Source organism: Taudactylus pleione, unplaced genomic scaffold (assembly GCF_031769625.1).
Source record: "Taudactylus pleione unplaced genomic scaffold, aTauple2 ptg000265l, whole genome shotgun sequence".
Classification (NCBI taxonomy): Eukaryota; Metazoa; Chordata; class Amphibia; order Anura; family Myobatrachidae; genus Taudactylus; species Taudactylus pleione.
This window is the reverse complement of record NW_028284667.1, coordinates 757,080-781,294: the sequence shown is the minus strand read 5'-3', so window position 1 is coordinate 781,294 and position 24,215 is coordinate 757,080. Positions and strand designations below refer to the sequence as shown.

Sequence of the window (24,215 nt, the reverse complement as noted above, 5' to 3'; positions counted from 1 at the left end):
AGCCTATGCCGGATCTTTATTACCCTTCCAGAATGTGGATGGTAAAAATGCATTTCCTGGGATCATGCCACGGCATGTTGTGCACATTTATAAAGGACAGTTTGTTTGTGAGGTAACCATGTTTGTTGCCCTGATGGTTTCATTAGCATCTGCTTCAGACTCTGGCTTCTCCTATAGGAGATAGTGGTACATTTTTTGATCTATTTAAACAAACAATCGGACTTAATAATTGGCCAATGTTTCTTTATTGAACTCCTAAATGTTATTGCACAAGTGTCATATTGGTTGGGTTGTGACAACCATAAGACCTTGCTGCATCACTTTGCTTGGTTATTGCTGTTTATCAAACAACTTACTTGTTATTTTTAAACCTTGCTTCACAATCTTCAGTAAGTACCTCCAGCTCGATATCTGTTAATCATCTCTTCTATTTATATTGTGTTCATTAAGGGTCCGTATTTGTTCGCAACACCTGTATAAATTGGGAGTCCATCTTTTAGGGAAGCAAGATGATGACTTGTTGCATATAGAGTGCTATTCCTGTCAGTATTTTTATGGCAATGTAGTGCCCATTTGATTTGTCATTGTGTAAAACCGTTACATCTGAAAAAAATCAGCATGGGTATGTTTAAATCTCTAATTTCAAACTCATGTTTAGTGCCCCACCAAAGTATAACGATATCATCAGTGAACCTGAAATATTTCAGGATGTTGGGGGTGCAATTTGGGATTATATGCGCTTCTTTATACTGTGCCATAAAAAGGTTCACATAAACTGGTGCCAACTTCAACCCCATTGTGGTCCCAGCACCCTGTACATATTATGCATCTGCATATTTTAAATTATATTTTTCCAACACATTAGATGTCAGCTCACATATAAATTCTATAGGTGGCATTTTAAAATCTGCAAGGACTAGTACATTTCTCACCATTTCCTCCTCTTCCTTATATAACTGTGGTATAACTGTATATAGGGACTTGACGTCCATCTCTACAGAATGTAATTTCTTCCATCCTCTCCATAGAATCAGACCTATCCTTTATATAGCTAGGTTTGGAGGCCACCAATGGTTGCAACATGTGATCTACATATTGTGCTAACGGCTGTAATACTGATTCATAGATTTAACACTATAGGTCTCCCTGGAGGGTTAATATTTGGTGCATCTTTGGTGTCATATACAGTATTGGGCAGAGAGGGTGCTTTACTCATAGCAAGTTGTTTAGGGTCTGATCATTTCATCTTTGTTGTACAGCTTTATCTAGGAAGCATTCACCTTGTTTTTCATTTTATACATAGGATTAGATCTCAGTTTTTTATATGTTGTGGTATCTGACAATTGCAGTCACATATCTCCATCATATTCTTCATAATTTAATACTACAGTTCCCCCAATTTTATCCGCTGGGCAGATAACTACTTCAGACAACACCAGGCCCAGGTAATTAGTACCTGCTACCCCCCACACATCACACACTCCCTCTTTCTGTACTTCTGCTTAAAGTAACCAAACTAAAAGTGGATTTTGTCCCCACATTAAAAACATTTCAGTTTTTACAGCCTGTATTCAAGCAAGTTAAGGGAGACTATCTACAGGAGAATGTGTGGGGGCAGGGGTGCTGGGTTAAATTTTTGCCTGGGTGACAGCCTAGCTTCACCCCTGCCATATTTTGGGGTTTGTACTACTTATTTCCTGGTACAATGTACTAGATTCACTTATGCAGTGAATGAAATTTGGAAAATATGGGCTATTGAGGTTTACATTTGTTGCCTCCAAAGTCAGTTTCTCAGTGCTCCCTCAGACCTGACCTGTCACATGGCTATAGTTCTCTATTAACCCAACAGTCTGTATAAAATTAAATAGATTGATATAAATAATGCCTCATTAAGCCCAATGGTCACATATCTATAACAAATTATTACATACTGCTCAACGGGATGCAGTCATGTGACTTGCGGCTGCCGGTCACAATCCCGATGGCAGAATGCCGGCTAGGGATTATTAATAGGCATTGAAATACCGACGCCTATCATAATCCCAACACCGGAATCTAGAATAACGTGGGACCGAACGAGGTAAGGGCCTGATTCAGAGCCGGACGCTCTGACCAGAGCGCTCGCTCTGAATCAGTGCCCTCCTACCTAAAAATGGAGCGGCCTCCTGGCTGCTCGCATAGCTGTGGGTGACCACCCACAGCTATAGCGAGCGGCCCAAAAGATGTTTGCGATGGTCAAGATGCTTGCGCCGAGACCCTTCGGTAGGGTCTCGCTGCCGCAAGCCCGGGAGTGCTTTTGGCTCTATCAGAGCCAAAAGCACTCCCTCTGACATCACTTGTGATGTCAGTGGGGCCGGCCCCAGACGGTAGGCGTTCCCATGGGAATGCCTCCGTCTGGGCAGCAACGCCCCCGGCACGCCCACCAAAGGGGGCGTGCTGTCCTCACCATCGACAGCACGCCCCCTTTGGTGCGAGACCCATATCGACAGCTTGGCTGTCGCTATGCGGGTCTCACGCATGCGCACGACGGAGCTCCCTCCATCGTGCCCTTGCGCACTAGGGCTCCATTGACCCGCTTACGAGCGCTCAGTGCTCGCGAGCGGGTCTGAATTAGGCCCTAAGTACGGTCTGCGTGTCCACATAGCCGCAGGGGGGGCAGGTTAGGTTTAGAGCACCCCAGGGGGATTTAGAGTTAGGCACCCACCAGGAGGGTTAGGCTAGGGAAAGGGGGGGGTTAGGCACCCCCGGGGGAAGGTTAGGGTTAGGCACTCCCCCAGGAGGTTTAGGGTGCGGGGAGGGGGAGTTAGGTTTAGGCTCCCCAGGGAGGAGGTTAGGTTTAAGCACTAAAGGAACAGGTTACGGTTATGGTTAAGTGGGGGAGAGGGGGGGTTAGGTAGTTTACTCACCTCCGTCGGGATACTGAACCCCCTCTCAACATTGTAAGTTTACAAAAAGGGATGCAGAGAGTTTCTGGCAAAAAAAACCCTGACTTTTTTCATACTGCAGGCCTCCATGGAGTGTGGCAGTGGCATATCAGGACAGTGCTGTCCCTGCTGTGATAGGAGAATGCCAGCTGCAACAGGGCACTTCCATAGACAGTAAAATAGGAGCGCGTCAACGGCATGGGAGGTTCTGATTTTTGTTGGTAAAATATCATGTGATGTCCATGTAATAGTGACGTGTGAGGTTACTGCACAATGCTCACTAATTGAACTCCCCTTTAATGTATGTCTTCAGGCACCTACCACAACATTTAGTATGAGTAATATGTAGCACCTTGCTATCCAGCAAACAAAGAGTAACAGTATCACACTGCACTCCGGCATGTACAGAGTTCAAACAGCCAAATAACAAAACGGCACAACTTTATACAGTGTTTGGCTGTAATTGAAACTAGTGCTGAAAAAAAGAAAAACTGGCACATTACGGGGTATATTTACTAAACTCAATGAAAATCTATTAAAATCGTTCAAATCGATGTATTTCTGGGGTTGAATCACACATTTACAGTACTAACCGATAATTTTTGATTTGGTTTTTTAAGTATTAGTAAATGTGTGATTTAGACTCAGAAACTCACCTTCTGAGTAATGCTACCCATCCATTTAATGATGCGGGGGACGACGGCACGATTACGATGCCGTCGTCTCCCGCGGGGTGAACTGCATACACTGAACGTTCAGACGCTCATTGTATGCAGATCAATCCTCCCCGAACATGGCAACCTGACGGCGGTCGTCAGGTTGACCGTCATGTTCGGGCGATGATTGATGTTAAAAACGACCAGCGGGCGCGCGTAACGCTGATTGTTTTTAACCTTTTACTGCCTGATTAACCGTCGTTATCGTTCCATCACTAGGTTTAATCGCCTAGTGGATGGGCAACATAAGTCTAAGCTGTTGTAGACATAGTGGGTCTCCAGACACGCAGAGGGCTCTCCTGCAGCCAACAAGGACACAGTGGATAATTTTTGCACGCCCAGAAAAGTGTTTAAACGCTACTGACATGGCTGCATTTCTCTAGCCACCCCCGTTACTACCCTAAATGCTGATTACATGTCACTCACTTTGCTATTGAATCTTCTGTGCAAGCGTAAACAGAATTCAATCGCTGCACATGTGCAGTGCGGTATCGCGCAGTGGCTAACAATCGCTCAATCTGTGTAAATATCGTTATTTGCGTCCCGATCTGAATCAGCCCTATATACACAGACCAGCCTACTTTCATGTTGTATTTCATGACTTCTTGAATAGATACTGTGTAAAACACTAGCTAATTACTTTACATGGGAACTTTAATAGTGATATCTCTAAATCCATTAGTCATTGGTTATTTTTTTATTTATTTATGTCCCACGTTCTCTGGGTTTAGGTCGTCCGGCTCGGTGGTCACCTCTCTTCTCCCTACCTTTCCTTTCCCCTTCACTTTTTATCTTCTTTTGGTTCTTTCAGGGGCCCATTTTCACTCACCGTCTGGGGTCCCCTCCTCTATCTCTGGCGGCCACCGTACATTGACAGCTTCGGTAAGTCGTCGGGAAAATGGTGTGGCAGCCATTTTCCCTGCGATTTCCCTACTGTGCATGTGCAGAACGCTGGGAAAATGGCCGCAGTGGCCATTTTCCAGGCATTTTGTGTAGCGCCTCTCCAGCTAATGTGGGACTTTGGAGAGGTAAGTATTAAAAAGTATGGGTGCGGTGTGGTCCCGTGTGCACCGCATATCCTGCACCCATTATAGATACGCCCCTGGGTTCTTTATTTTCCGATATATTGTTAAAATTGTGTTGAATGTAAAGTGTAAGCTACTATTGTTGGACTATGCCATTTAGGACATAAGTCCTGATTTATATTGTATTTGTATGCTCAATGACTGTCTAATTTTTCTACTCATGGCTGTATTCAATGCTTTTCATTATTCTTTAAATTTATAATGTACCAAACAGAATACAAATGTTATTTGTACATGACAATTACAGAAAAGTGTTAGTAGCAGGCCTCAGATATCTTTGCCAGAGTTAGAAATACATCACAAAAAGATTATTTTAACACAGTACATGGAAGTTAACCCTTTCATATGATAAGTGATCCATTCAAATTTTCTCACTGCTGTATTGTAACATTCCTATGTATCTTGTTTTGCAGACTTTAATCACTCAATAGACTATAAATGGGTTGACGATAAGCTGCATCTCAACTGCAATGTAAATAATGTCTATCCAGATGATACCTTTAGGATAACATGGTATGTGGATAACGTTAAAACAAACAAAAGCTTCCATACTGTCACAAATACTTCTCTATCACATCACTGCGTTATCCGTCATTCAGTTGTGGAAAGCACCTGGACAGGCAATTGGAAAAGGAAAGGTAAGAACTGTAATACTAACACAATCTCATTGACCTGTCTGTTAAGGATATTTAACCGAGTTAGCTATATATATATATATAGCTAACTCGGGTCCATAAATATTGGGACATTGACAGAATTTTCATATTTTGGCCTCTATTCACCACCACAATGGCTTTGAAATGAAACAAACAAGATGTGATTTAACTGCAGACTTTCAGATTTAATTTGAGGGTAATTACATCCAAATCAGGTGAACGGTGTAGGAATTACAACGGTTTCTACATGTGCCTCCCACTTTTTAAGGGGCCAAAAGTAATGGGACAAACTAAACAATCCTAAATCTAACTTTCACTTTTTAATACTTTGTTGCAAATCCTTTGCAGGCAATTACAGCCTGAAGTCTGGAACGCATGGACATCACCAGACGCTGGGTTTCATCCCTGGTGATGCTCTGCCAGGCCTCTACTGCAAATGTCTTCAGTTCCTGCTTGTTCTTGGGGCATTTCCCCTTCAGTTTTGTCTTCATCAAGTGAAATGCATGCTCAATTGGATTCAGGTCAGGGGATTGACTTGGCCATTGCATAACATTCCACTTTTTAGCCTTAAAAAACTCTTTGGTTGCTTTTGCAGTATGCTTCGGGTCATTGTCCATCTGCACTGTGAGGCGCCGTCCAATGAGTTCTGAAGCATTTGACTGAATATGAGCATATAATATTGCCCGAAACACTTCATAATTCATTCTGCTGATTTTGTCAGCAGTCACATCATCAATAAATACAAGGGAACAAGTTCCATTGGCAGCCATACATGCTCACGCCATGACACTACCACCACCATGCTTCAATGATGAGGTGGTATGTTTTGGATCATGAGCAGTTCCTTTCCTTCTCCATACTCTTCTCTTCCCATCACTCTGGTACAAGTTGATCTTTGTCTCATCTGTCCATAGGATGTTGTTCCAGAACTGTAATGGCTTTTTTAGATGTTGTTTGGCAAACTCTAATCTGGTCTTTCTGTTTTTGTGGCTCACCAATGGTTTGCATCTTGTGGTGAACCCTCTATATTCACTCTTGTGAAGTCTTCTCTTGATTGTTGACTTTGACACATATACATCTACCTCCCGAGAGTGTTCTTGATTTGGCCAACTGTTGTGAAGGGGTTTTTCTTCACCAGGGAAATAATTCTTTTGTCATCCACCACAGTTGTTTTCCGTGGTCTTCTGGGTCTTTTGGTGTTGCTGAGCTCTCCGGTGCGTTTTCTTTTTAAGAATGTTCCAAACAGTTGGTTTGGCCACACCTAATGTTTTTGCTATCTCTCTGATGGGTTTGTTTTGATTTTTCAGCCTAATAATGGCTTGCTTCACTGATAGTGACAGCTCTTTGGATCTCATATTGAGAGTTGACAGCAACTGATTCCAAATGCAAATGTCACACCTAGAATCAACTCCAGACCTTTTACCTGCTTAATTGATAATGAAATAACGAGGGAATAGCCCACACCTGTCCATGAAATAGCTTTTGAGTTGATAGTCCCATTACTTTTGGCCCTTAAACAGTGGGAGGCACATATTGAAACCGTTGTAATTCCTACACCGTTCACCTGATTTGGATGTAATTACCCTCAAATTAAATCTGAAAGTCTGCAGTTAAAGCACATCTTGTTTGTTTCATTTCAAAACCATTGCGGTGGTGAATAGAGGCCAAAATCTGAAAATTCTGTCAATGTCCCAATATTTATGGACCTGACTGTATATATATATATATATATATATATATATATATATTGTAGATCTGGGCATCTGAGAAGTGGCCATTGGGTAGCAATCACTTTGTGGCTTTCAGCTCCTTGGTGAATCCCTATATTATACCTCCCTACAGTCCTGATTTCAGCTGGACAGTCAACTTTTTGGAGACTATCCCACCTGTGGGCCACAGTGTCCTGCCGGAGGTTGGAGGGGCACTCCGCACTGCTGTTTTACATAGCAGAGCAGCGGTGAATGGATGTCACCCAAGCCTGGGGCAGCCCAGTGGCTGCCGGAGTGCTGGGCTCATCCCCAGCTTGATGGAAAATGAGAACGTGACAAGCGGTCACTCACCCAAAACATCATCCACCAGGGGCCATGACCTTGCAGGGACAAGGCCACAACTCATTTCTGCCTATCCTGAATTGGGACTCTGAAATGTCGAGAGGTACTGTACGCCTATACTCATATGACAGACAGTTTTTACTAGGATACTGCAGAATAACATGAATTTATTTATGTTCCAAGATTCACTAAAAATCATTTCATACATTGTACACATTCCAACTCTAACCATAAGGGTATACACAATAAATGTGGGGTCAAGTCCTATTCAGCATTAAATAGACTTAATTCACATCACTAATCATTAGATACCTAAACCCATTTTATACTTAAACTTTATTTCTTACAATATTGGCAACTTGTATTTATCTGTATTTATATGTCTTGTATATTTATTAATAATATTGATTTGTAAAGCGACGCAATGCTCTGTAGTATCAGACAGAGTTGGAAGCAGGGAATACATAAAATTAAATATACAAGACAGACAACATACATGCAGACAAGAATACAAATGATAGTGAGGGCCCTGCTCATGAGATAGATTATATGCTGTTAGAAAAGGACACAGCTGAGACGGGTTTTCAGAGAGCGTTTAAAGATTAGCAGAGTACTGTAGAGTGTGATTTGGTGTGGTAGGTAGTGGCACAAAAGAAGTCTTGTAGGTGGGAGTGAGAAATGATTACCAAAGGTGAGGTGCGATGCAGGTTACAGTTACACCTGAGAGGGCAGGAGGAGTGTTTTTAAAGATGAGAATTGAGATGTATGAAGGGGTGGTGTTTTTGAGGTCTATTTAGGTGAGGGTGAGTAAATTTTTAAATTAATTCTACAGGACTCGGGGAGCCAGTGTATGGTATTGCAGAGTTGTTTGGCAGATGTTGAATGGCTAGAGAGGAAGATCTCTAAAATGCTGTGGCATGTTAGATAAAACAGATATAAATGTGTGAGGGGAGTGCCAGGTAGGATGAGGTTGCAGTTATCAAGGCATAAATAGTTGAGTTTTGCCTGGATCTTGAGAATTCTGACTGAAGTTGGAGATGTCCTCCTGGATGTGAGGAATAAAGCAGACGCAGAATCATATGTGATACCAGGGCAACAGGTTTGGGAGATTAAACTGGTATTATTGATGACAAAGGAGATCTGAGGGTAGATAACGCAGGGAGGAGAGAAGATGATAAGCACCACTTTGGACATGTTGAGCTATATGTATGAGGGACATCCATGTGAAGATAGCAAACACTTGATTATGAAACATAATAAAGAAGGAGAGAGGTAGATTTGGTTGTTTTCAGCATAGCGGTGGTACTGAAGGCTGAATGAGAGAATTTGTTTCCACAGATAAGAGGTGTAGCACGAGTAAAACCGAGGTCTGAGATCAGAGCAGACAGATAGTAGGGATTGAGAGGAGGATGTGCCAGAGAGAGAGAGAGAGACCCTGAATGAGCAGTTTGATAGGTAGGAAGTGAACCAGGAAAAATCTATGTACTTTTATTAATTTGTCCATGTTAGAGGAGACAGAATAACCCTTTAACATTCTGTACTACCATTACCAAAGCCATCAGGATGCACTTCAAAATGTTGCAGCTTAATTAATTGTAACACATATATTATTATGTGGCTCTGTACATTGCGGAGATCATTATGCAAAGTACAGACAATGACATAAAACAGAGCTAATGATGGCTCTGCCCAAACAAGCTTAAAATCTAGCCTTCAAAATGTATAAATAGTCTTGGAAGGGAGTCTGGCAGGATAGCGTAGAGAGTTCCTTAAGTGGGGAGCTGTGAGGTAAAAGACTTACAGCCATGAATGGGATGAAGTTGTGAGGGGTGGCCATTAGGATGGGATCCGGTCTAAAGATCTACAGTAAAAAGGTAGACAATGTCTATATAGACAACAGATGTTAGACAGTCAATAGGTCAACAGGTACAAAAGATCGACAGGGACAAAAGGTCGACATGTAAGAAGGTCAACAGGGTCAAAAGGTCGACAAGAAAAAGGTAGACACAAAAATTGTCGACACGTGTTTTGTTTTTGTCTTTTTTTGGGGGGTCAGGGATAGATTTGGGGTTAGGCACTTAACCTGATGGTTAGGGTTAGGCACCAGGAGGAAGGGTTGGGGTTAGGCACTTACCGCAGGGTTAGGGTTAGGCACTAGAAGGGAAAGTTAGGGTCAGGCACCTACCCCGACTGTTAGGGTTAGGCACCAGAAGGGAGGGTTAGGCACCAAGGGGAGGGTTACGGTGAAGATTAGGGTTAGAAAAACAAAACATGTGTCGACCATTTTTTGCCTACCGTTTTCATGTCGACCTTTTGATCCTCTCGACCATTTGTACCTGTCAACCTTCTTACATGTCGACTTGTTGTCCCTGTCGACATTTTGTCCCTGTCGACCTATTGACTGTCTAAAATTTGTTGTCTATCTAGACATTGTCTACCTTTTACTGTAGATCTTTCAATCCACACCCCATTAGGAGAGTAGAGATAGAGACCATGCTTAGCACTTTGTCAATACAATACATTTTTGACTTCCCATGATCATTAGAACAAAATCTAGAGAGGCAGCAGATGTGGAAAGATAGGAAGTGTAGATGAGGCATACAGCAGCATTAGTGATTGACTGCAGGGGAGATAGTCTTGCCATTGCAACCTCAGTCCATTTGGCATGCCAATAACAAAAGTGGAAAATGATAAGGGTTTGGATCAGGAGCTTACTGGAATTTTGTTTGACGAATACATGTATTTTGCAGAAAATTTATACAGGTGGAAGTATCATGATTTGGAAATGTTCTGAATGTGAAAAATAAATAAGAATGCAGAGTCAGGGTTGACACTAATACAGTGATCTTGGGAAACTGATCGCTGGTGAGTGACTGTTATAAAGATATTAGACAGATATTTGGAAGATGATGGAGAGAATTTTATAATATCCGTGAGAAAAAGCCCAAAGACAGTTTGTGATGTTACTGGCTATGCCTGTAAGTGCATTTTCTGTAAAGTGTGTTGGGCAAAAGCCATATTGAATAGAGTCTTGAAAGGTGCAAAATGATCAGTTATTGTATATTGTTTACAAATATCTGGATATAAAGAAACGGGTCAGTAACTACAGGGCATGCGTGGGGTTGAGTGGATATCCTGGGAAGTGGAATGGTGATTGTGTGTTTAAAAGCAGATTTCTTTTCAAGTTGCGTGGAATATCTTGGACATGTGAATTTATATTTAGAGAAGAAGTTGGGGTCCGAGTTAAAGACTGGGATTGTTTTAGAATTTAAACCAGATTTACTCCGATTTATTTCAATTTACTTTCAGCAGTCATTGTTTCATGGATTGTCAGTGTTCTATTGTATTGAGAAATTGCTTGGTCAGCACAGAAGAGGTCACAGATTAGGGAAAGCAGGGTAACAAGAGGCAGACAGAAGATCAAAAGTCACACTATGGAAATTACTATGCAGGTGGGCAGGTTTCAGTTGATTTAGGGGTGCAGATAACAAGTGTTTTAAGATACAGTAAATTAATAAGATGTGAAGTTTGAATTAGGTTGTAAAAGTTCAAATGGAGTATTACAGGGCATATGTATTAAAAATTGCGGCCTTCTACCAAAAATTGACATTACTTATCACCATATATTGTGGCAATATGTAATATTATTTCTGAGGTATGTATGAACATGCAGTCACTGGGACACCTGTTAAAAAAGAGCCCACCCCGAGCTTATGCAATAACTTTTCTTCCAGGTTTGGAATCGTCCACACAATTTAGCTTGTGTAGTATGCATGTAGCTTGTGTAGTATGCCATTTGCAAAAAAGTGTCTTCATTTTGTTAATGACTGTGACACTTGTCAGTTTGGAGGGATAATCTATCTCGAACCAAACGGAATATAAATCCACTAACACAAGGTGCTCCTTTTCCCTCTATTCAAAGAGATCTGCTGAAATTATAGACTAAAAGAGGTCAGTAATCTCCTGAGACTGAGCAGCTCCATGGCATGATGGGCCATTAAAACACTGCAGGGGTCACAGTCAGAAACAACTCGCTAAATGTCTGCAACCATAAAGGGCCAAAACAGGGCATCCTTAGCCCGCTGTATGGTGGCCTCATATCTGGAGTGCCCCTGGTGTGCCTGCTGAGCATAGAAACCTTGAAGGGCATAAGCTATCACAAACCGCTGACCACACAGGAGGATGCCATCTGAGAGGGTCAATTATTCTTGGAACGCAAAGAAAGACTTGAGGTCACAAGACAGTTCCTTGGAGGAAGAAGGCCAGCCATGCAGGACAACACAAGACAACCATTAGCAGAGGTCATTCCTGAGGGTTGCATCAAAAGCTTCTCCATGTGCCTGAAGGAGAGGAAATCAAACTCCATTACATCCAGGTCATCATCAGAATCAGGGACACCTGAGTCCAGGAGGTGAGCAAGTAATAATGCGTCAGCAACATGGAGATCCTTGCTACGTTTAAACACCACATCTAGGCGGTACCTTTTGGAGCTTGAGCAAAAAACATTCAATTCATGTTTAGCCGTATGCTGTGCTTTGCGGAGAATGGTAATCAGGTTGGTGGTCTGTCTCAACCAGCACTGGATACCCATAGATGAACTGGTGAAACATATAACAAGCAAACACTAGAACCAACAGTTCCTAATCAATTTGAGAGTAAAGACCCTGAAAGCAAAACTGATGGGTTTGTGACGCTGCAGGCAGACAGCGCCAAGCCTATGCTGAGAGACCACGGCAGAGATCACAACAGGAACATGCACATTAAGATATTGGAGCACCCTGGCTGGAAGTGAGCATAGCATTAATAGCAATATCAAGGCAGTCCAACCAACACCACTCAGTGTTGCACAAAAGCAGTGACCTCTCTGTAGTGTGGTAGACATTTTAAAAGGTAGTTTGTTATATCCAAAAAGCACTGCAGACTCAACTTATCTGTGGGAGTAGGTATGAGTTGGATAGCCTGTGTCTTGGTAGGTTCTGGCTTGACACATTCTGAAGTTAGGAGATGTCCAACATGGGATGAGTCATTGCCCAATGTGACCTGCCAGATTTCTCAATTGGCATCCAGGGTGGTAAATATCTTTGCATTTGGCATATCAGCTATTGCTTGCACCACAGTTCTGAGGGGGTGATTCGGTAACTTCAGCACTTAAAGTTATTAACTCCAGTTTTATGCTGTCCAGTAAAACTAGGATGGGTTTGACATTACTGTCCACTATATGAAACTGCAGCAGGAAGTTTGTGTATTGCAGCATGACCGTACCCATGGTCACCATAAGCAATTACATTCACGGTGTGAGAGCAATCAATAGATGTTTTGGGGTTTGTGCGCTGGAGGAGTTCACACTGCATGACGTTGCAATTAGCACCATTGTCCATTTTCATTTGCCTCATCCGTTATGGTGGTAAATATTTCTCCCTTTTCAGCCCTAATGCTCTCATAGTGGAGACTGGTGTCTGGGGTATTGTCTTGCGGAGCGTCTACAGTGTGAACCCACTGCAGTGTGTTGCCAGAACCTGCAGAGTCAGGCTGTCTTCAGCTTGTGTGCAAAATGATTGTGTTTACCACAAGCGTTGCAGCGTTTATTAAAAGCAGGACATTCGTGGCATTCATAGAATTGGTGATCACTGCAATTCACACAGTGGCATAACAAGGGGGGTGCGTGTGTGGCACCTTGCCCTGGGCCCATTCGGCAGAGGGGAGCGCTGCCAGCCTGGGCAATGTCCAGCGCTGGAAGTCTTGCAGTCCGGTGAGATGTGATCCTGGCGGGATACATCTCACCGCACTGTTCCCAGCGGGGGATGACATTTAGTGCCAGCTGCAAGCTTGTACAGCTCACAGACCAGCAGCTATTTCAATTTTACACCGTCCGCAGAGGCGTCACTAGTGTTGGTGTCACCCAGTGCTATAACTCATGGTGACACCCCCCCTCCCACCAAAAAAAATAAATAAATTGATGCGCAGCTCCGCAAACTCTCCCCAAATACCAGTCCAGCAGACACATTTCCACAATGCCCCCAGTAGTGGTGCCCCGTATGTAGTGCCCACAGTAGTGGTGCCCCTTATGCAGTGCCCCTATGCAATGTCCCCCCAGTGGTAATGCCCCCTAATAGTGCCCCCAGCGGTAATGGTAATGCCCCTTATAGTAGTGCCCTCTATAGTATTAGTGCCCCCTATAGTAGTGACCCCAGTATTAATGCCCTCAGTAGTAATGCCCCCATTAGTAGTGCCCCTAGTAGTAATGCCTTCAGTAGTAATGCCCCTTGTAGTAGTGCCATCAAAAGTAATGCTCCCTGTAGTAGTGCCCCCATTAGTAATGCCCCCTAATAGTGCCCACAATGGCAGTGGTAATGCCCCCTATAATATTACCCCCGGAAGTAATGCCCCTATTGTATTGCATAGAGTGTAACAGTAACCGCCAGATAATGCAGAGAGCATCGTAGTAACCGCCAGATAATTCAGAGAGCATCGTAGTAACCGCCAGATAATGCAGAGTGTCGTAGTAACCGCCAGATAATACAAAGAGCGTCATAGTAACCGCCAGATAATACAGAGAGCGTTGTAGTAACCGCCAGATAATGCAGTGTCGTAGTAACCGCCAGATAATGCAGAGTGTCGTAGTAACCACCAGATAATGCAGAGAGCATCGTAGTAACCGCCAGATAATGCAGAGTGTCGTAGTAACCACCAGATAATGCAGAGAGCATCATTGACCCACATATAACCCATAACATGAATACACCCCTTATACACACAGAAACACAATGAGTATACCCACGCACATACATTAATACACCATCCCCAGCATAGGCACTCTCTCCTCACTGAATTAGTTACTTCCCATTACACCTACTGTATACAATAGACCATAGTCACTGTGCTGGCTGCTGCTGCTGCTGCACTGCTTGCTGTCTCCCAGTTCCTTCTCATCCTCTCTGACTGGGAGGTCAGAGGGTCACGCTGGGAAGAAGCAGGGACAGTGTACAAACTACTTGTCAGTATTCAAGTGTAATCAACAGTATTTGAATACACTTGTAAACTGGCAAATGTTTTGTAGACTGTCCCTGCCTGCTCCCAGCGTGACAATCTGTAAGGCAGGGAGTGAGCTGATTCACTGAAGAGAGGAGCAGGAGCTCAGCTGCCATCCACCCCGGCGGCTTCAGTCAGGCTGATCGTCTTTACACTGACAGTAGGTAATCAGCCCGTGCATCTAGCACTCCTCCTCCCCCCCCCCCCCCACCCCACATGTAGCTGGCTGTATGAAGACCACAGCCGCACTTACTGTACAGTAGGCTGCCACTGGCTGTCTCAGTATGACAGGCACAGCGGCAGCCGGCAGAAGTAAAAGCTGTCTCAGCAGCTGCTGCAGGGAGAGCGCCTCTCCAGCCTGGCGTCTCCCTGCAGTGCAGGCTCTGCTGAGCGGGGGGCGGGGATGAGTCGGATTTTGGTGTCACCCCCTTGGAGGGTGACACTCGGTGCGGCCCGCACCCACCGCACCCCCCTTGTGACGCCACTGACCGTCCGCGAGCCAATTACAGACCAGCAGCCAACAGAAAGCGGCCGCGGTGAGCCAATCATGGCGAGCGGCGTCATGGCTGGCTCCGATTGCGGTGTCTGACATCAAACACCACTGGGCATCAAACACCAGTTCGGCAGCGGCTGGCGGAGGATGGAGATGTTGTGGGAAGAGCTCCAGTGGCCGCGGAAGAGGCCAGAAGATGCCAGGCTCAAGCTAGAAGAGCCAGCAGCAGAAGAATGCGGCTGAGGACCAGGTAGGCTACCATTAATCCCTCCCTAGAATACAAGGTTATCTGGCACTAGACCTGTGGGGTAATTAGGCGTGTGGCACTGATAGTGTGGGGGGGTGCCATTTATTCCCTTGCCCTGGGCGCCAAACCCCTATTACGCCCCTGCGGAGGTCACATACATCAGTCTCTCTACTGCAGCTTGCATATGTGTATAGCAATGTCTAGTGCTAATTCCTTCTTATGTATAATAAATGTGCATGAGTTACATCAATATAAGACCCATAGACAATCCTGTAGCTGCTGAGCTCACTTGCTGATACACCATAATCACATGTCTTTGCTAGTAGTTTCAAATTGGCAGCAAATGACAGGATACTCTCATAGGTGCTATGCACAGCAGTGTTTAAAGCATGTGTGTCCATCATACTTGTGACATTCAGCTCCCTCCTTCCGTGAGGGAGCTGAATGTCTGCACACAGCGGGGGGCAAGGTCGGGTAATGACGCGGTTTTGGAGGCGGAGCCACGTTATCGCATCATCGCGGCTCCGCCCCTCTTCACAATGCCGAAAATATTGGCATTGTGAAGCAGGGGGCGGAGCCACGAAGACGCAATTCAGCGCGAAACGCGTCATCGGGCCCCCCCGCTGCGGGGGTTTCTTGTAGTAGTCGGGGGGCAGGCGGAAGCCAGGAGGCTGGCCTGCCTTTCCGGGGGGTCGAGAACGGCACCCGATATTCGGGAGGCTCCCGACCAAATCGGGAGGGCAGGCAAGCCTGGTGTCCATTATACACTATTTCACTGGTAAGCATATCTCATCAAACTTTATTAGTGTGCCTGCATCCTCCTGATCCTCCCCGCTTTGAATAGACACATGTGTCTGCTTTGTCAATGGCTTCCACACCCTTTAAGCTGGGGCAAGGTAAATACCTGTACCTTTTACTGGACTTGTCTGAGAGCTAGGCACAGCAGTATACGTGCAGGGCCGGATTAAGGGCAGGGCGACAGGGGCGATCGTCCAGGGGCCCCCACACACTGTACCCGGTCCCGGCGCTTCTACTAATTAAACTGCTGTGGTCCTCGGCAGCTCAGCTGTTCCCTTACACAGCGGTCACAGTCCGTGAGATTATGTCAAATCTCGCGAGACTTTGCTCGTCTCAGAGAAGAGCCCAGGCTGCTAGCACTGCGTGCGGGGCATAGCAGTTGCCTCAGCGTTTAACTGTTCGTCTGGCCGTGGAGCAGAAGAGCAGTCAGCAGAAGATAGCAGAAAGGTATACATACACTGTATACATACAAACACATACTGTACTTATACTGTCTGTATGTGTGTGTGTGTGTGTGTGTGTGTGTGTGTGTGTATATATATACACACACTCACACACATACACTGTATACATACAAACACATACTGTACTTATACTGTCTGTATGTGTGTGTGTGTGTATATATATATATATATATATATATATATATATACACACAGACACATACACTGTATACATACAAACACATACTGTACTTATACTGTCTGTATGTGTGTGTATATATATATGTGTATATATATATATATATATATATATATATATATATATATACACACACACACTGTATACATACACACATACTTATGCTGGCTGTATGTATATATATATATATATATATATATATATATATATATGCACACAGTATAAGTATATGTGTGTGTGTGTGTGTGTGTATATATATATATATATATATATATATATATATATATATATAAATAAGATGTACACACACATAAGGGCACTCACCAACACCAAGGTTAATCACACACACACATATATATATATATATATATATATATATATATATATGTGTGTGTGTATGTGTGTGTACATATATCTACAGTATATATACATATATACTGTGTATAATTTTATTGATTGGGGCCTCCACAAGTTTGTTGCCCAGGGGCCCCCACAGACCTTAATCCGGTCCTGTATACGTGCCATTCCTTCTTGAACTTGATCCATGTGTCCGTGATGGCACTGTTGAAAACCAGCAGATCTACAGTCCCTCCAACATGACCCTGTCCATCAAATACAAAATACTCTGCTCCTGGATTTCCCTTTTAATTTGATTGCCATCACCTGTGTTGAACATGTTTATTCATAAGAAAGGTGTTTCAACACAGATGACCGCAATCATAAATTAGGGGGAAGTTTAGGAGCAGAGCATTTTTACCTGAAGGAAGGAGTTAAATTGGAGGGGGGGCTGGATCAATGCATCTGAAACCTTGTTCCATCACAATTAGACTAATGACACCATGTAAAGTCATACTTGCCTACTTTTCAAAACTACCGTATATACTCGAGTATAAGTCACCCGAATATAAGCCGAGGTACCTAATTTTACCCCAAAAAACTGGGAAAACTTATTGACTCGAGTATAAGCCTAGGGTGGGAAATGCAGCAGCTGGTAGTGCCCCCAGTAGTAATCCCCCCTGGTAGTGCCCCCAGTAATAATTCCCCCTGGTAGTGCCCCCAGTAATAATTCCCCCTGGTAGTGCCCCCAGAAGTAATTCCCCCTGGTAGTGCCCCCAGAAGTAATTCCCCCTGGTAGTGCCCCCAGAAGTAATTCCCCCTGGTAGTGCCCCCAGAAGTAATTCCCCCTGGTAGTGCCCCCAGAAGTAATTCCCCCTGGTAGTGCCCCCAGAAGTAATTCCCCCTGGTAGTGCCCCCAGAAGTAATTCCCCCTGGTAGTGCCCCCAGAAGTAATTCCCCCTGGTAGTGCCCCCAGAAGTAATCCCCCCCTGGTAGTGCCCCCACAAGTAATCCCCCTCTGGTAGTGTCCCCAGAAGTAATCCCCCCTGGTAGTGCCCCCAGTAGTCCTAATAAAAAAACTTACCTGAAACCCCGCTCCTGGTCCCGCCGCTGCTATCAGCTCCTCCGGCCGCTTTGCATTATGGGAGAGACGTCGTCATGATGTCTCTCCCATTACCCACTGCGGGAGCCGGAAAATGGCTCCCGCAGTGGGAGCAGCAGCAGCCGATGAGAGTCTGAAAGACTCATCGGCTGCTGATTACAACAAACACACAGCTGCCGGCTCCGGCGGCTGTGTGTTTGGCAGTGTGTAGTGCTGACCGAACTCCGTCCAGTCAGCGCTACACACGCGGTGCAGCTGTGTCACAGAGACACAGTCTACACTGCGGCCCGCATGGTACGCTACTCAGCTGCGTACCATGCGGGCATGACTCGAGTAGAAGCGGAGGGGGTGCTTTTTCAGCACAAAAAATGTGCTGAAAAATTCGGCTTATACTCGAGTATATACGGTAGTTTCAGGGAGATTGTAGAATGCGGAATGTGGCGCGCTGGTAACGGGGCATGTCATGCTCTGCTCAAAGGCTGTGTCTAACTCCACCTGTGGGCGTATCTATTCACGCTCATGTTGTTTCCTGCAGTGAATCAGGAAACTCCCGCAGGATAGGTAAGTATGCTCCTTACCGATACAGTGTCTAGCATATACCCCACAGTGCCCAGAAGGCGCACAACCCCCATACAGTGCTCAGCAAACACCCCCATACCCATAATGTTCAGTATACACCCTCCCATACTTAGACTCAGCATACACCCCCCATACCCATACAGTATATACATGTACCATACAGTGCGCAGCATGCACATCCTATACCCACACTGACACAGTACCCATCATACACCCCCATACAGTGATCAACATACACACAAACTCAAAGTGCCCAGCATACAGCCCCCCTACCCATACCATGCATACATGCATAGTGCCAGACACACACACATACAGTACAGTAATCCATTTCTATTCTATACCTGTAGCACAGCCAGACAGCATCTGTCACGGCCCTGTGTCTAGCAGCAGAGAGCAGGGAGAACTAGAAGAGAGGGTAAATACTGCCCTCACTGCTGAAGCTCTACAATTCCGGACACCTCTCTTTCATATGCTCTCCCCTGCAATTACAGCTAGAGAAGGTGCTCTACAACTGCCGACAGCAGAGGAATGCGGGGGATTTAATTAAGTTTCCGGGGCATCAGGAGATCTGGGAGTTTCGCGCAGGAATCGGGTGGGTAGGCAGGTATGTGTAAAGTGGTCTGTGGGAAAATCATCACAGGACACTGGAAAGATGCAGAAGTGTATTTTTGGTAGTGATGTGCACCGACCCACGTGTTTTGGTTCTGTATCTCTTTCGTATTTTGGATCTAGATTTGGTTTTGCCAAAACTGCCATTGCATGTTTTGGATCTGTATTTTTTTTTTTTTTAACTTGATAAAAACTGCTAAAATCACATCATTTGGGTTTTTTTTTGTTGTTCCTACAGTATTATTAACCTCAATACCATTAATTTCCACTTGTTTCCAGTCCATTTTGACCACCTCACAGCTCACAATATTGTTTTCATCCAGTTTAGGCCTAAAATTTGCACCAAGCTAAGTGGCAGCAACGGGCGGCACAAACACGTGGCAGTTCAACTGCCAACATGGCACATAAGGAAACATGTTTTCATTAATCAAGAGGCTTGGGGAAGATGGAGTATGTATGAATTTTTGAAGGCAGGGACATGAAGGGTTTATTGGTAGTAAATTTAATTAAAAAAAATTAAATCTGAAGCAAAGTTATGAGGGAGGATAGGCATTTACAAAAAATATTTAAATCATTCACATCAGTCCTTTACCCCAGAAGAATCCTTGAGACTATGTCTGCTGCAGGTACTGGGAGTGGATTTTCATCCCAGAAGGGGACCTGGAAGACTACTAGTAGTACTTTAAAAACCATTGACTGTTAAACAATCATTTGCAAGGGGAGCAAGTATGACCGCAGTCACATAGTTGCACAGCGGATCACTGATGCCATAACATCTATGCTGGTATTAGATGTTCATATAATATACGCCAATAATGCAGTGGGTTTTAGACAGCTAATTGAGGTCATGTGTCCCCGCTACCAAATCCCATCTAGATTCCACTTCACTAGAAAAGAAATTCCCAACCTGACAGCAGTCCCTTTATAAACAACACAGCACCCCTTTTATGGACAAAAAAGCACCTCTGTAGAGTGTGGATGGACCACCTGCAGAGTCACAAATACGTGGATGGTAAACTGTGGTCAGGCCGGCAGTGTCACCGAACAATAATAGTGTAGCTACTAGCTAGCGCGTGCACACAAAAAGAAAATCAAAAAAAGATTTTTATTTTTTGAGGAATAATTATTATTAATTTTAACTTTTATATTTTTACACTAGGGAAGAGCACCCCTGGATTGAAAGAGCACCCCCCCTGGACAACACAGCACCCCTTTATGAACTGCAGCCTTAGCCCCTTGATGGATAGGACAACACAGCAGCAGCCCTTTGTGTTGCAGCCCCAGCCCCTTGATTGACAGGACAACCGTGATACAGTAGCCCCCCTTCAGCAGCAGCCCCAGACCCCTGACAGGACAACACAGTGACACAGCAGAACGTGCACAGACAGAGCAGCATGTCTGTTCTGTACACTCTCCACAGCCTGAGTGAAAATGGCGCTGATCACCGTGAGAATTCAACAGCGGGAGGATGACCCGGTTTGCCTAGTTTTCGGATCCGAGTCAGGAGGGAAAACCTGAGCCGGACTCGGATCGGATACACGAAGTTCGGGTGGGTCCGGTTCTCCACTAATCTCTAATTTTTGGTAACTGCATTTATGCTGAAACAAAAGCCACAGAGGCACTTTAAGAATAACAAGTGGATGGCAGTGATGCAACTTCCACCATCCACATTACAGCATGCATCTACAAAGCTCCTCCATTATCTCCTTCTTTCTATCTTGTTACATACTGGAGATCGTTAGTTAATTCTGTTATTCTGGGCCTGATTCAGCAGTACACGAAAGTGCACTGCTGAACACAGATTCACGATTATCGGGAATCTGCGTGTGCGCAGGGTCCATTCTGTGAGTATGCAGAATGGGTCCTGCTAATATGCACGTAAGTCCTTGAATACCACTGCATGATTGACAGGCAGAGGTATTAAAGGGGCATTGCGGGGGCGGCTGGTGTATCCGCCCTGTTTCCGGGAATGCCGGAAGTGGCCAGCCCAGGGACTGTGTGGATGTACGAAGTCTGCTGGGCTCGCAAGCCAGCCAGCCTGAGTAAGCTGAGGCTTACTCAGCTTGCCAGCCGCCCAATGCCGTCCACCATTGCAACCATCAATGGTCGCAATAGTGATCCCAGCCTGCGACCTCCGTCGCAGTGCTGGGCTCGCAAATGCAGCAGGGAGTGTCGTATACCTTAACGATACTGGATCAGAACCTCTATACACTCCTTCCTATACCTTCTAATACCCTGCCTATACCTTCTAAGGATGACGCTAATTTGCGTACGCAGTCATACAGTAAATAAAAACTTAAGACCTGGAATCTGGTTCCAAAGCACAAGTATTATTCAAGTAAAAGTACAGTCAGTTACACGCTATTGATCCAGACACAATTCGGCGCAAAGGAATTATACAGACTCAAGTACAGTATACATACGCAGCGCTTCAGGACCAGATGTTAGGCATCAGCAAGAAACCCCTCGTCTATCAGCATTCAGCACGAAGACTAAAGACCCAGTGTTGGAGCACACATATTTATACCCCCCCAGGAATAGACAACACAATAGGGACATTTGTTGCTGATGCTATTGGTTCCCAAGGGGGATACATCTGTTACAGAGCATTTAACAGGCTGATTCAAATAGACACAACCCAGCCTCCAACATCTGAGGGTCCCTAGATTCCCGCCACATGCAACATCCTAACAGTTATTCATATCATATACATTTTGTTGCTTGAAGGTCTCTGCGGTCCATAAGTCGAGAATGCACCGGAATACTGTGGAAAGAGTACGCATCAGTACGAAACCAAACATGGCTTACTTATAATGTATAAAACCTTAGTTACCAAACAATCTTTATTTCATAGCATTTATACTAAATGAACAAACTTAAATCTTATACCTTAAAGCTTATGAAACCTTGTATGTGAATATGTAATGTGTGAGTATGCGGGGTTTGATATAAAGACGCTAGTTAACTTGGTGCGGATGCGTGCGCATTTAGCTACTAAACAGTGTTTTCATATAGGATCTTATGCATTCGCTAATATGCGACTAGTTAACAGCGCAATTGTGCGTATTACTGTGTATATGAGAATGATGAAAGATGCAATCGCATGGTGCTAATAGTAATCTCGCCATATGTACTTGTGAGTTTATCTAAAATGGCGCTTGGGCGGCAATTCGCATAATGGCGTCTTGCGATTTCATTTCCAAGATGGCGTCTTGCGGCCAGTCGCAAGATGGTGTCGCCGCGATTCAATTTTAAACTGATATTGTCTCAGCCAATTTCCCAGCTTCGACAGTCCACCCTTTGATAGCAAACAACATGCTATCACAATCTACTCTTTGAGTTTAATTTAGGCTTACATTTACATATTATTTAGTGTTATTGTGGGATGGCACAAGGTGGTTCTTAATCCATCAATAATGTGTCTCTGGATGGGGACATAAAACTACTATTATACGCACACCGCGGATCTTGGAAGATCATGTGAAAGGTGTGGGAATGCACCAGTCTTATAAAGGCAGTCTTGGAATTGAGACTTTACATTATCTGAGGTGTTCTAAAAATAACATTTCAATAATACATGCTATGCGCGTCTAAATATAATACATCAAATGATGGTATTTCCTAGTTCAGGGTAGTAATGCAGTTCTATATTTACCTCGGTATTCATATTGTCATTACTGACCACCATCATAGTTTCGTTCTTCCATTTTACTCTATTTTTACATTTTCCACACTTCAACACAGTAGGAACACACTGGATGCATATGCCAATTATTATGATGACAATTAGTATAAGGATCAAGAATTTATCTATGCTAGCGATCACTTCCTGGACCCATTCCCCTAGACCTGAGAACCATTTTACTGGGTTCAGCCATGAAACCCATCCTTCTATCTTTTCCCCTACTTCAGCCACTGAAGCATTATGGTTCTTACGAAACTCCCATTTTAGATGCAGAATTTCATCCATCTTTCGGTCTATCACCTCCTTGGGGTCGCTGGTATCATTGGTGACATAGGTGCAACATTTTACTCTGAACTGGGTGGCTAACGTTACGCAATACCCTCCAGTAACAGCAGTTAAATAATTCAACACTAGCCTGTGTTGCACCAGTTCTTTCTTGTACGCTTGCAATTCTCTCCCTGTATACCTGAATGTGTCATCGTACATCTCGGTGATATTATCTATCAATTTAGCAAGTTCCTGAATATACCTAAAATTTAATGTACCCCGAGCAATCCTGGTGGGATCCAATGCGACTAAAACTTGAGAGCCAGTTGTCTCACTGATTAACTGAGTGGCTTTATGCACGTCACCAGGTATCATATTTCTTTTGCCTCTGTGTTCATATTGTGTGTGAAGATATGGTGATGGTGTGTTTTTATGTATACCAAGCATTTCAACAAGTGTGAGGGTCATAACTTCTGGGACTACTCTTCCCAGGTAACACAAACCTTCGGAACTCGGGGAGAGCCATTTATACGCTTTTCTTCCACATATGAAATATACGTTATCAGGGAGAACATAAGGAATGGTATGCATCATTATCATTAAGCACATTTCCCTTGCAAACAATCCTATTTCTGGGTCTTCCATCTGGCACATGCAAGTTTCTGGCTGTATTATTTTAGCACAATAACCATTTGGCACCTTACCAATAATTTCTTTGGTGGAACTCAATGTATACAGATACCTAAAATGTTTTCTACCAGACTTAATTGAGCATAACAGATCATGGTTTATGGACTCATTATCAGCTCTTTGTGAGAAGGTCATCGTCTGATTATTCCCCGTCACTTCCCAACTCCCGGGTTTATTGGGGTTGGTTATGTTTAAACAAAAGTGATCTATCTACTTGGAATTCATAGAGTTTGAAATGAGGTGGTTTGGATGAGAGGAATTTTCCATCCAATGTTTTCCCTTTCTGTAATTCTAAAATTTCCG

The 24,215-nt window shown here is 44.1% G+C and overlaps 1 protein-coding gene across 1 annotated transcript in view; it reads left to right on the top strand.

Moving 5' to 3' along the window:
- The window catches only part of HHLA2 (HHLA2 member of B7 family), a 68,403-nt gene that overhangs the window by 29,778 nt on the left and 14,410 nt on the right, over positions 1-24,215 (top strand). The window contains exon 5 of the mRNA XM_088481110.1: positions 5,139-5,363. Coding sequence (XP_088337236.1) covers positions 5,139-5,363 — 225 coding nt within the window. The remainder of the gene's footprint in view (positions 1-5,138; positions 5,364-24,215) is intronic.